Source organism: Monomorium pharaonis, chromosome 6, assembly GCF_013373865.1.
Source record: "Monomorium pharaonis isolate MP-MQ-018 chromosome 6, ASM1337386v2, whole genome shotgun sequence".
NCBI lineage: Eukaryota > Metazoa > Arthropoda > Insecta > Hymenoptera > Formicidae > Monomorium > Monomorium pharaonis.
In genome coordinates, this window is record NC_050472.1 from 16,923,393 (window position 1) to 16,937,801 (window position 14,409).

At 31.3% G+C, this 14,409-nt stretch overlaps 1 protein-coding gene across 3 annotated transcripts in view; it reads right to left on the minus strand.

The window, feature by feature from the left end:
* Positions 1-14,409, minus strand: part of LOC105833803 (solute carrier family 35 member F6) — a 160,908-nt gene that overhangs the window by 82,189 nt on the left and 64,310 nt on the right. For all 3 annotated transcript variants that reach the window (XR_004963756.1, XM_036288691.1, XM_036288690.1), the window contains exons 4-6: positions 10,364-10,448; positions 10,102-10,260; positions 9,875-10,029 (exon numbers count right to left, since the gene is read on the minus strand). Coding sequence is in view for 2 of the 3 variants with exons in the window: in XM_036288691.1 (XP_036144584.1) it covers positions 9,875-10,029; positions 10,102-10,260; positions 10,364-10,448 (399 nt within the window). In the remaining variant the exon portion in view is untranslated. The remainder of the gene's footprint in view (positions 1-9,874; positions 10,030-10,101; positions 10,261-10,363; positions 10,449-14,409) is intronic.

A 14,409-nucleotide genomic window follows, 5' to 3' on the forward strand; every position in this document is an offset into this window, starting at 1 on the left:
TTCTTATACGGAAATACCGGATCAAGATTTCAGATTCAAACCGATTCATTTTTTAATTGGGTTCAATTAAGTGAGCACTTTAATTTAATCGGTCTTAATCATATTTAATCGTTTTAATTGATTATAACGTATAATCGTTTTTAATCGTTTTTAATCGGTTTCAATTGTTTTATTTTATAATTTATTCTGCTAATAATACTTGATTGATTTCGATTAAATCTGTTTATTTTAGATATTCAAGCCTATTAAAACGAGTCTTAATTAGTTTTAATCTAAAATTATGTCAATTGATCGGATTGAATCGGTTTCAATCGTTCGTATTTTGAATAGGAATCCGTTAGTACGGATTATACAATAAATGATTATTAACTCTTCGTTGATACACGGCGTGGGCCACACGCCAAATTCAACTTTGGCACTTCATTTCTTTGACCGCAAACAAACCAATCTAACAATATCTTTTTTAAGAATAACCTTATTTTTTAAATTGCAGAAATAATGTATTTTATAAATGTACATTAAATATCTTTTTTTGCAAAACTGACTGTTGAACAATTCTGGAAATATGTGTACAATCCAAACCGATAACACCCGATTAAAATCAATTTAAAAATAGCATATTCAGTCCACTTCAAAATTGTGCATATAATACAACAACTAAAACTGATAGCGTCCAATTGAATTTAATTTAAAAATACTACATTCAGTTCAATTCAAAATTGTGAAAATACTTGTTCAATCAAAACCAATAGGGTCCAATTTAACTCAATTCGGAAATATCGCATTTAATCCAATTCAAAATTGTAGGTATATTTTGACAATTAAAACCGATTGCGACCGATTAAACTTAATGCGGATATACCGCATTCAATCTAATTCAACATTGTGAAAATGTGTGTACAATTCAAATCAATAGTGCCCGGTTGAAGTCAACATCGTATTGATTCCAATATAAGATCAACTCAACAATTCAACCCAATAGCATCCGATTAATATTAATCCGGAAGTACCATGTAGAATCCACATTCACTTCATATTAAAACCGATTGAAGTTCAATCGAGTGTACGATTCAACCAATTAAGGGTGTATCGGCTATACAATCTTAGACAAAAGTGCATTCAATATGAAATACTTAAATATCTACGCCTAGTAAATCTAGATGTAAGAAACTTGAACGATAGTTGGAGTCTTATTTTTATTCTTACAAAGGTATTTTTCACGTATTTGCGATTTTTTTCACTTATGAGTTTAAACTTTTGACAGTGAAAATGCACAATTATCTCGTTATATTTTATTTCTTTAAAACGGTGTAGTAAAGACAATTGAAACTTGGCAGATATTTTTATCTATTCATATACTAGATGTACAAAAAAATTCAAACCACTAGTACTATTTCTTCTATATTTTTTTAGCTGTTTCATCCGTCAAGATCGTCTTTTTCCATAAGATAGAAAAGAATACCATGTAAAATCAGTGAAAATTAAAATAGTTATAACTCAGCAACCGTTTAGTGGATGCGTTTTCAATAGTTTTTCGTAGTACATTAGGGAAACTAAGAGAACAATTTCATAAATTTTTAGCAACTTTGTACCATTTTGAATTTCAGTCCGATACATCCTTAAATCTGCATTGATAACAATTGAAATTTACAAATAATAAAGTACAGTATCTAAAAAATACTGTACTTATTCACTAAAATACCCTAAAATGCAGTGCAAACTTCAAACTCGTGTATAATCAACAAAAAATATTATATCAACATGTTTTTTAATTGCTTAGAAAAAAATAAGTTTTAAGAATCTGGATTAATATTAGCAAGATTTTAACAAGAAACTTGTGAAAAAGAATAACAAACTTTTACTTTTTCCAATAAAAAAAATATGTTTGGTTTTCATGCAATATAAAAAGGTCACACTTAACAAGTCAAACTTTTGCCTAGGAATTCTTAAAATAGCGTCTTTGCCCTTTAATTAAAAAAAAAAATTTATGTTCAATGTGAATTCAATTTGAATGATTTTCGCAAAGTTATATTACTTTGAAGATGGCCTAAAAATTCGGACAAAATTTGTGTCCCGTTTTTTATTGCGCCAGTGTGTATATATGTATATACACTGGCGCAAAAAAAAACGAAACAAAATTTTTGACCGATTTTTAGGCAATTTTCAAAGTGATGCAACTTTGCGAAAAATCATTCAAATTATATGTACTTTTTTTTAAATTAAAGGGCAAAGACTCTACTTTGAGAATCCCTACGCGAAAGTTTGATTTGTTAAGTGCGAACCTTTTGTATCGCATGAAAACCAAACATGTGTTTTTTAATTGAAAAAAGTAAAAATTTGTTATCATTTTGCACAAGTTTCTCGTTAAAATCTTGCTAATATTAATTTAGATCCTTAAAGTTCATTCTTTTCTAAGCAATTTAAAAAAAAAACATGTCGATACGACGTTTTTTGTTGATTGTACGCGAGTTTGAAATTTGCACTGCATTTTAAGGTATTTTAGCGAATAAATACGGTATTTTTTTAATATTATGAATTTTGAGTATCAATATTGCACATTGATTTTATTCGTGTTGAATTCAATCATACCGCTGTCATCAAAGTGACCCGATACACTACGTGGAGAATGACGATCGGATTTTGTACATCATGTGGCCCTGAAAAGGCTGATTTTTTAAAATAAAATTTAAACTTTTATTTTTTATGTATGAGTATGTGTATATGTATGTTTACGTGTATGTATGCGTTTATGAGTATATATGAATGTGATCTTCTGTTGACTTCAGTGAAATTGGTGCGTCAGCTATCCGTTATATTCAGATCAGTAAGTACAAATTTCCACCGATGAATTTCAGAGCCACATGATGTACAAAATCCGATCGTCATTCTCCGCGTGGTGCAAATCGGGTCACTTTGATGACAGCGGTATGATTGAGTTCAACACGAATAAAATCAATGTGCAATATCATATTGATACTTAAAATTCATGATATTAAAAAAATACCGTATTTATTCGCTAAAATATCTTAAAATGCAGTACAAATTTCAAACTCGCGTGCAATCAACAAAAAACATCGTATCGACATGTATTTTTTTTTAATTGCTTAGAAAAGAATGAACTTTAAGGATCTAAATTAATATTAGCAAGATTTTAACGAGAAATTTGTGCAAAATGATAACAAACTTTTACTTTTTTCAATTAAAAAAGTACATGTTTGGTTTTCATGCGATACAAAAGGTTCGCACTTAACAAATCAAACTTTCGCGTAGGGATTCTCAAAGTAGAGTCTTTGCCCTTTAATTTAAAAAAAAGTTCATCTAATTTGGATGATTTTTCGCAAAGTTGCATCACTTTGAAGATTGCCTAAAAATCGGTCAAAAATTTTGTTTCGTTTTTTTTTGCGCCAGTGTATATATATATATATATATATATATATATATATATATATATATATATATATATAGTGTGTGCCTCTTTGTGCAGATGTGATAAGAGAGAAGGCAACACAGCATCTACTTTCTATCTACTGTTATATATGTTCGGTCTATTCTCACTGCACCTATCGTAACGGTAACTAATTATTTGTAAAAGTTTTATAACTTTATCGATATGTTTTAAAAGTAACTTTTTCATTCTTATTATTTTATTTATACCATTTGTCTGAAGAGCTTTTGTTTACAATATAATAAGTATCAATTGTTAATAAATTTTTAATTTAAACACTTAGATAATAACGTGTCTGTATTGTCGCCGACATGTTGTTCACATTTATATCATACGTTGTGATAAAAGTTGCAGCAATTAAGTCTGCAATTGTTGACAAATTAATGTGTCACAATATAACAACTTGCCAACAACATGTCGGCAACTTTAAATTACTATTATGTTCCCACAAAAATTTATAGGAGTATACAATACTGTTATACTGCCGACAACATAAGTTAACTTTTATATTATTATTTCACTGATAAACTGCTGGTAATACATATAAAATTGTTCTTTATGTAAAACCAATTACTAATTTGTATGCTTTTAAACATTTTGTTATCACATTATAAATATCTAATAAATTATTTGCAAAAATAAAATGGTATTCCATAATTACCTTTTTCCTCTGTATATTATTAATACATAGCTACACACAAAAAAAAGGTCTGTACCATGGACCAGATCATGATATCCGTATGTATTTTGAGCCAGTGAACATAAATCCGGTGTCAAAATTGCCCCATCGCCTATGATTCTTTTAAACCGAAAAAGTGGCTTAAAAACACTAAAAATCGTAATAGTTCCGTTGGTGATAAAGCAATTCTGGGCATTAATCGTGTAATTTTATATGTTTTTACTTTTCATTTTTCACTCTATTCATTTCACGTGAATTTTTTCATGACCAAGTACCAATTTGTAGAACTAATTGGTAATTATTTAGTTTAAGGGACACCGCGCCGATGACCTTGATCTTGACTTATGTTGTCAAGGTCATTACCCTGAGTAGCTTATCCTTATAACTTAATCGGCGGTCATTGTTCGTTAAAAAGTTATTGACAAAAAAAGTTTAAAAAATATTTATATAGAACACACACGCACGCACGCACGCACACCCTTCCTCGTAATTTTTCCTAACTGCAACCCAACTAATTTTATGTCGCTATTTGGATAATGCGAAAACACTGGAAACGAACAGCGCGAATTTTGTTTGGCGTGAAAAGTCGCAAACCCAGTACAGTACAAGCGTTTATTAATATTACGGTAAAAGTTTGTGTGTGTGGAGGGGATTTTAATTTAATGACAATGTTATTATTTGTATACTTCTATAGGTATTCTATTTACTTCTTTACTGACAGTTTTCGAACATTCAGTAACATTGTGAATGTCATTGACAATGCGTCTATACGAGTTTTTGGTTATTTATAACGATGATACTGCTCTCATTGAATTTTTGATTGCAAAAAATATTTTCGTGAACGAAATAAATTGTCCAATATGTGGATTAAAAATGAAACTTACGCGAAATTTTGCTACATTGCAATATCACTGTCATGCCACTTATTATAAATAAATTCAAAATAAAGAGAGGCGCAAAATATGGTGTAATTTTTAAGTAAGTGCTTTGTTAGGAACGTGGTTCGCTCATAGCCGGCTGTCAGTACCAAAAGCTTGTCGTTTTATAAATTACTTCCTCATGATTCGTCCTCCTCGACCAAAAAACTTGAAATATCCTCAACAACGCCTATAGATTGGACTAATTTTTGTCGAGAAATATATATTGTTTTATTTTTTTCTGCTAATCATTTACGAATACAATATATATTAAAATTAAAAATAAAGTGTAATTTTTTTATTATGTTTAATCTTTTTTATCATGTTTAGTTGTGTGTTGTGGATTGATCGTATAAGTGAACCAATAGGCGGGCCAAATATTATTGTCGAAATTGATGAATGCAAAGTTGGGAAGCAAAAGTATCATAAAAGACGCTTAGTTACTGGTCAGTGGATTTTTGAAGATATTGAAAGATACTCACCATACATTTATTGTACCTGTTGAAAATCGATCAGCAAATACACTATTAAATATTATAAAGTAATGGATTAAACCAGGCACAACAATAAGACTGCTGGAAATCTTACAATTATCTCCGAAATGAAGGTTATCAGCATGCTACTGTGAACCATAAATATAATTTTGTAAATTCTGAAACAGGTGCACATACACAAAATATTGAACGTATTTGGCGCGAAGTACGTAATAATATTCCATGATATGATTGACGAAAATACCATTATGTTAGTTATTTTAATAAATATGTCTTCAAACGTAAATATTCGTTTCTCGAACGTATCGATGCGTTTTTTTGCAATTATGGCTGAATTGTATCCATAAATAAATAAATATGTATAGCACTTAATAATAAATCTATTACTTTATTTCATAAAACATAAATTCAATTTTCCACTAAAAGCCAATTATTAACAAAATTACATAAATAAACATATAAATACTTTGCATTAAACTATTTATGTTTATGTTTGAAAAAGAATATATTCTCAGAAAACGCGTGGGCGGGGGAGAGGCTCCGCTTCCCTCCTGCACGTCTTAACCGTAATTTTTCCTAAATTTAACCCAACCAATTTTATGTCGCTATTTGGACAATGCGAAAACATTAGAAATGAACAACGTGGATTTTGTTTGGCGTGCAAAGTCGCAAACCCATGTGGTACAGTACAAACGTTTATTAATATTACGGTAAACGTGCCAAATGAGTTTGTGACTTTCCACGCCAAACAAGATCCACGCTGTTCGTTTCCAGTGTTTTTGCATTATCCAAATAGCGACATAAAATTGGTTGGGTTAGAGTTAGAAAACATTACGGGAAAGGGGTGCAGGGAAGGGCCCTGCCCGCGTTCCTCTTTGCACCGCCGTGTGTGTGTGTGTGTGTGTGTGTGTGTGTGTGTGTGTGTGTGTGTGTGTGTGTGTGTGTGTGCGTGTGCGTGTTGTTCTATTCTACACTGGCGCCCAAAAAAACGAGACAAAAATTTTGACTAAATTTTTAGGCAATCTTCAAAGTAATGCACTTTGCGAAAAATTATCCAAATTACATGTACTTTTTTTTAATTAAAAAGCAAAAACTCTACTTTGAGAATCCCTAAGCGATTTTACACAAGTTTCTCGTTAAAATCTTGTTAATGTTAATCCAGATTTTTAAAGTTCATTCTTTTCTAACAAGGGAACCTCGCAAACCCGAAAATTCTGATTTTAATAAAACTTGGCATAAAGTGTAGAGAGAGTAAATACATGAATCTAGAAATTATAAGTTGGTGCTTATAAACGGTTTAAAGGGTTAAAACCACCCTTAACAAATTTAGAGTTTTTGTCTTTTTTTGATATATCTCATAAACTAAACGAAATATAAAAAAATGTTTCATACAAAAGTTTAACAGTATAAGTACCTCTAGTTAACTATGTTATTTATTTTTCCCCCAAAATTTTTTTTAACCAATTTTTTTTTCTTTGCAAAAAAATGTAGAATAGTTAAACAGAGGTATTCATGCCGTAAAACTTTTGTATGAAACATTTTTTAATATTTTGTTTTGTTTACGAGATATATTGAGAAAATGTCTCAACTTTGAAGCGTGCTTTCATCCCTTCAAGCCGGTTTTGAACCAAAATAAAACATTTCTAAATTAATGTATTTACTCCTCTACATTTATGCCAAGTTTCATTAAAATCAGAAAATTTTCCGTTTGGGCTTATAAATGGTTTGAAGGAGTAAAATTATCCTTCGAAGGTTGAGATATTTTTACCTTTTCTCGATATATCTCGTAAACTAAACAAAATATAAAAAAATGTTTTATACAAGTTTTACAGCATAAATACTTTCATTTAACTACGCTGTTTATTTTTCGAGAAAAAAAATTTTTTTAATTAAAATAAATTTTTAATAAAATTGACTTTTATATATATAGCATTTATAAAGTAATTATACTATCTTATACTATGTTTTATTTATATCATCTATGTGTATATTACGTATGTTATATATTATCTATGTTATAATACATTTATATCTGCATCCCTGTATGTATTAGTTTTCATCTAACAGGTGCACAATATTAGAGTAGTCACGTTGCTTTCATACAGTTCATCAAATGATAAGTCATTCACTGCATTTGTTATAATATCTTTTATCACATCACGTAATTGTATTTCTCTTTCATTTATAAACGTTGGTGGAATATGTGTAATTTGAAATAAAATAATTAACGTATTAAGAACATTCGCAACATTTATGTGTAACGTTATACTTCGCATAATTAAAAACAATCTAACAGAAAAATCAAGCACACGTTAGATGTGACACTGGTGTATTGATCAAGCATACGTTAGATTTGATACTGATGTGAAAATGACGCGTAACATCATTAATAAGAATATCAAACTTTGATACGTGATTTCCATTTCATATATGATATATACCGTGACATGACGAATATAAAACTTGAATGTGAATTATGTGACGTAGACAGAATGAACTGTGTGAAAGCAATGACTACTCTAATATTGCGCGCCTGTTAGATGAAAACTAATACATACAGGGATGCAGATATAAATCTATAGTATTATAACATAGATAATATATAACATACGTAATATACACGTAGATGATATAAATAAAACGTAGTATAAGATAATATAATTAATTTATAAATGCTATATAGATAAAAGTCAATTTTATTAAAAATTTATTTTAATTAAAAAAAATTTTTTTCTCGAAAAATGGGCAGCGTAGTTAAATGAAAGTATTTATGCTGTAAAACTTTTGTATAAAACATTTTTTTTTATTTTGTTTAGTTTACGAGATATATCGAGAAAAGGTAAAAATATCTCAACCTTTGAAGGATAGTTTCACTCCTTCAAACCGTTTATAAGCCCAAACGGAAAATTTTCTGATTTTAATGAAACTTGGCATAAATGTAGAGAAAGTAACTACATTAATTTAGAAATGTTTTATTTTGGTTCAAAACCGGCTTGAAGAGATGAAAGCACGCTTCAAAGTTGAGACATTTTTGCGTTTTCTCGATATATCTCGTAAACTAAACAAAATATAAAAAAATGTTTCATACAAAAGTTTTACGGCATAAATACTTCTATTTAACTATTCTATTAATTTTTTCCAAAAAAATTTTTTCACAAAAAAAATTTGTTTTTGAAAAAAAATTTTTTTAAAGAAATAAATAACATAGTTAAATAGAGGTACTTATATTGTAAAACTTTTATATGAAACATTTTTTTATATATCGTTTAGTTTACGAGATATATCGAGAAAAGGCAAAAACTCTAAATTTTTGAAGGATGGTTTCAACCCTTTAAACCGTTTATAAGCACTAACTTATAATTTCTAAATTCATGTATTTACCCCTTCTACTTTTATGCCAAGTTTCATTAAAATCAGAATTTTCGGGTTCGCGAGGTTCCCTTGTAAGTAATTTATAAAAAAGTGTATATAAATATTTTTTAAACTTTTTTTAAATAACTTTTTAACAAACAATGACCGCCAATTAAGTTATAAGGAAAAGGTACGTCATGACCTTGACAACATATGTCAAGGTCAGGGTCATCGGCGCGGTGTCCCTTAAACTAAATAATTACCAATTAGTTTTTATACTTAGTCATTATGTTTTCATTTTTACGCCACAATTGATGGTGAAAGAGTTTACTTAATAAGTTTCGTTGAGTTACATGATTACAAGTTCACGTAAAACTTTACATTTTTCATCTTCCATCCTACAGAAAGTTACATGATACCCTAATACCGGATTTATGTTCAGCGGCTCAAATACATAAGGATATTATGGTGTGGTCCGTGGTACATACCAATGTGTGTTGTGTGCCTGTGTGTGTGTGCGCGCGCGCGCGATCTCTCACACACACACACACACACACACACACACACAAAGCACCGTACGTGTTGCCTGGCGCGCGGTAAAGTGGAGATGGAGAGAAGTAAAAAAAGTAAGAATCGCGCCGGTGTTACATCCTTCACCAACGGCGCACGCTCAAGAAGGATAGAGTTATGATGAGTGAGAAGACGTGATACCGATTCGCCGGTGTTCAATATCTGTTTTACTCGTACTCGATACTAATGACGTCTCTTGTTTGAGTGCGAGTGGAACGGATATTGGACACCAGCGAATCGGTATCACGTCTTCTCACTCATCATAATTCTATCTTTCTTAAGTGCGCAGCATTGGTGAAGGATGCAACACCGGCGCGATCCTCAATTTTTTCGCCAAGGAACACCATTTTTGCCGATGCGTGTACAAATCAATTATTTTTTGTGTGGCTGTATAATTAATTTTGTTGTTTAATCCTACCTGCATATAATGAAAAGCTTGCCATCGAAATATTAAAGAAAAGACCCATATAACAATTGTACGAACACTGTCTAAGATCATTCTTGTTGTAGCACTCATTTCTTTAGTAACGCTAATACCAGCAAAATTAAAAAAAGCAATACTAAATGCTATACCTGCAATACAAAATAATTAATAAAATTTAAAAAAAAATAAAAAAATATTAAAAATAAAAATAATAAACTAACCGACAAAAGCTATCAATAATTTGCTATTACTTCCCATTTGGATGAAAGCTTCTTCAGTAGCTTCAAGTGTACCACGTGAATTATCTGCAAAAGGCGGTGGTGCAGTAATGTAATTGAGTGGAATCATAGCGATAGAAATACCAATAAATCCAAAGATGCCTATAAAATATTTATTGTAATACAATAAGAATAATTGATCAATCAACATAAAACATCAATATTAATAAATTTTACATTTAAAAAATGTGAAAAATGTACTAACCCTCCCACCCAATTGCTTGTAACGCAGGAATATCTTGCTGTCCCACATACTTTTCTTCGACAACCATTTGAACAGCTGTTATCACCTTAAAAAATTATTTTGTAAATTTTTATATCTTATTTCATACTATAAGAAAATGTATACTACTACTAGTTAAAAATCTTAGTACACTTAATATTTTTTAGAATTAAAAAAAAATAAGTATAAAAATTTCTTTTAAATTTTTGAACAAAATTTTTACAAATCAAATACAATAAAAGCTTCGCATTGCGATGCTCCCGAGTGTTTGGAACGTGGCATTACGAGAAATCGTAGCACTGCAAAGTAACCTTACACTATCGACAGAGAGAGAGAGAGAGAGAGAGAGAGAGAGAGAGAGAGAGAGAGAGAGAGAGAGAGAGAGAGAGAGAGAGAGAATGCTACGAGTATGATTCAGAGGTAATAAAAAGAAGCAGGAAAGTGTTAGACTAACGTAGCAATTTATCTGAACATCCATCAATTAATCTGCTGCTAAATATACGCGTTTCATTCAAGCACACAAAATTTTCAGACATAAAATTTTTGCAGTCGTGTAACTTTTTTATTAGAACTCCTACGCTCAATCTGAAGACGTAGTATTGTTTCTAAATGTTTACTCAAGGACAACTCAGGCTTGATTTATGTGCACAAAATCTAAAATTCTTACCGATCTCAAGCACATTTTACTATAAGTCTACGTCAGAAATTTTCAACAAGTTTTGGTGGTCCGTATACCGTGTTCGTAAGACCGATCTGTAATATGGCAGCATGGCGATGGACAGCGGACAAATATCTATCAATCTACGAATCCGAGTTAGATTTTCGGCGCACTTTTTTCTTTTTTTATTTTAAATACAATCTGCAAAAAAGTTTTATTGACGTAAGACGAGATTTATAAATTTTTGTAGATTTTTCCTGTATAAAACAATTTTTTTTCTATTCCAATAAGATTCAATTATTACGTATTTTGTGATTATTTTTTTATACGTATCGTATCCAAAATAAAAGAAACAAATATAATGCTATTTCAATGACACAATTTTCTTTTGCATTGTGTAAAAGGTATGGAACAGACTAACCATTCGTACGGTTAGGTCAAAAAATTCGCAATGAATTTTTGAACAAATAAAATTGAAAGTTTGATGAATAAATAAAATTGAAAGTTTTGACTTTAAATTTTTTATTTTTCAATAATTTTGATTTTATATAAACTATAAAATAAAATTGTCATTAAAATAGTGTTCTATTTTTCCCTTTCATTTCGGATACGTATAAAAAAAATATCTGTAAAATAAATAATAATTATGGTTTATTGGTATAAAAAAAATTATTTTATACAGAAAAAATTTTAAACCATTAATAAATATTGTCTTATGTTAATAAAAATTTTTCGTAGATTGTATTAAAAAATAAAAAAGAAAAAAGTACGCCAAAAATTGAACCCGGATCGGCAGATCGGTATGCACTCGCCCACTGCCCGTTGGCACACAACCTTCTTGTAGATCGATCTTATGGACACGGTATATGAGTTGGCGGCGCCCGCGTGATAAACATACGCCGAAAAAGCATTTAGACGCCGCGATCGTCTCGGAGTCAGCTGAGCGCGCTCACGTTGAACCGACCGAACGTAGCCGAGCACGCGACGGTTTAGTGGTTCACGGAGCGCGATGTATGCGTGAGTGTGCTCGAGTTCGGACCTCGGAATAGCAACACGGCCTGTACAGCTGAGCATTTCGTCTCCTATCCTGTATCTCTTCATTACGCTGCCGCACGCCGAATCCACCAGCAGTTACGTCACGCACGTGGCTACGACGCGTCTCTTGTTTATATGCATTGTTCGAAAAAATATTTAAACAAGATGCATCTATTTAAACAGCACTAATAAAATTTATATTATTATTTATAATACCTAAAGTATCCTTTAGAATTTTAGATGGTACTGCAAAATTTTATAATACCATATGGCATCTATTTAGACAGCACTAGAAAAATTAATAATTCCTGAAGTATCTATTTAGATGAAACTGAAAAAAAAATTTAAACCAGTTGCATCTATTTAGACAGCACTGGAAAAATTAATAATTCCTGAAATGTTTATTTAAATGAAACTGAAAAAAAAATTTAAACCAGTTGCATCTATTTAGACGGTACTGGTAAAATTTATAATATTTGGAACGTCTCTTTTGACGGTTTAGTAAAATCACTACCACATTGGTATGCATGTATACATGTATTTCCAATACATGTACGTTTTAAGTTTATGGTAATACAGTACGAAATTAAAAATGTTGATAATTTACCGACGGAATTAGTTATCGACATTTGTAATTCCGTTTTGACGGCGCTGGGGTCCGGTCGAAGTTCGCTCTTTACTTTAGCATCCCCTTAATGTTGTTCGCGTTGCAACGCCTTGAAGCGGATTGATTAATAAAAATAGTTCATATTGCACAAAAATCCTGTGCCGGCTCTCATTGGCTTTTAATTTTTCTTGACTGTTATTAATTACCGGAGCCTACGAATATTAATATACCATTAATGATGTATCTCAACCGATTAAGAATGAAACGTTCTTTTCGGGAAAAGACGAATATGCAGAAACTAAATCTAAACGAAAACGGTCAAACGCTTCTTTTAACAATTATATAATACCCCTGTTAAAAAGACAATGAAACTATCTAAAACTGTACCACTTAATTTAAATGAAACATCGCAAATATAACATGAGAGTGATTTATACAGCCATGCGCCTTCTGTCGAAGACGTTTTTGAAATTGCAGCCAATGAACCGCTTGTGACGTCAGTTCGACAATTAGAAACACGTGAGGGACGTGAAAAGTTGCACACGCACTACGGTCCATTAGGTCAAAAATACATAGGAATTTTTCTGAGCAGTAAAAAACTAATCATCATAAATACTGTTTACGGAGTTTATTTCACCGACATTGGAACAATGCTTGGCGATAAAAACCTACCAATATACATAAGAATGAGAACATAGTCATAGATGGTAAAATATACACGGGAATACCTGGTCTGTTATATGAATTAATTTTTATAAAAATGCCCAACATGTACACGTATAATTATCTGCAGAATTATAAAAACATACTATTGGTGACAAATGCATATAGACAAGAACATGTTGCACATAATTAAGTAATGGGTAACAAAGGGTCTAAATATATAAATATAATTGCACCCTTACTAACAAACACAAAAGTTGGACAAGGTATATCAAGCGCTATTACATTAAATGACAACAAGATCGATTATGTTCATTGGGATAATCTCAACAAGCTTGTGTATCACCTTCAATTGCTCGAGGCCTCACATCAGGCAGAGCACAATGCTCACGACAACGAGATTCTATCAATTATCGAGGAACTTCGCGAAGCTGGTTTTATTATAAATTAAAACTACGTGAAACAAATCATTTAGTCAACATCGAAATGTCAATCAACAAGTTTGGAATATCGTTCGAAAGAGGTAGTGCGGAACCATACTATCAATAGAGCAGATTAGTTAGAAATTACGTGCGTGATAACGCTCTTTGCACGATTGTCACCGACTTTGATGCAAAATCGTGCAAGATTCAACCTGTAGTGCTGCCTGTAGACGATAGTGATGCAGCCAATAAACGATACGTGCAGTAGACCGTAAAAATTTTAAAAGATCGACAAAATGAAATCGAGAGAAAGATTGAGAGCTCCAAAGTAGGGTAGAAATTACAGCTCATATGCTAAACGAGTTTCAAAGACAGCTCAACGCAGTGACTCATCATGTAGAGTAAAAGTCAGTACATAGAATATATGTACCATTTACATATCATACTCCAACATGTCTGAGAAACAATTGCTGGTCGAGGAGTTGCATGCTCCGGCGAGAAATTTTCCTCGAGGACGCGTCATAGTTTATGGATACAATGACTGGCAAGCGAATGTAGTCGAGATGTGTCTTTACCATCGACATAGTATGAATAGACGGAGCCATTGCCTTCCCCTTCCCATGGAGAACTGACTCCTGCGAAT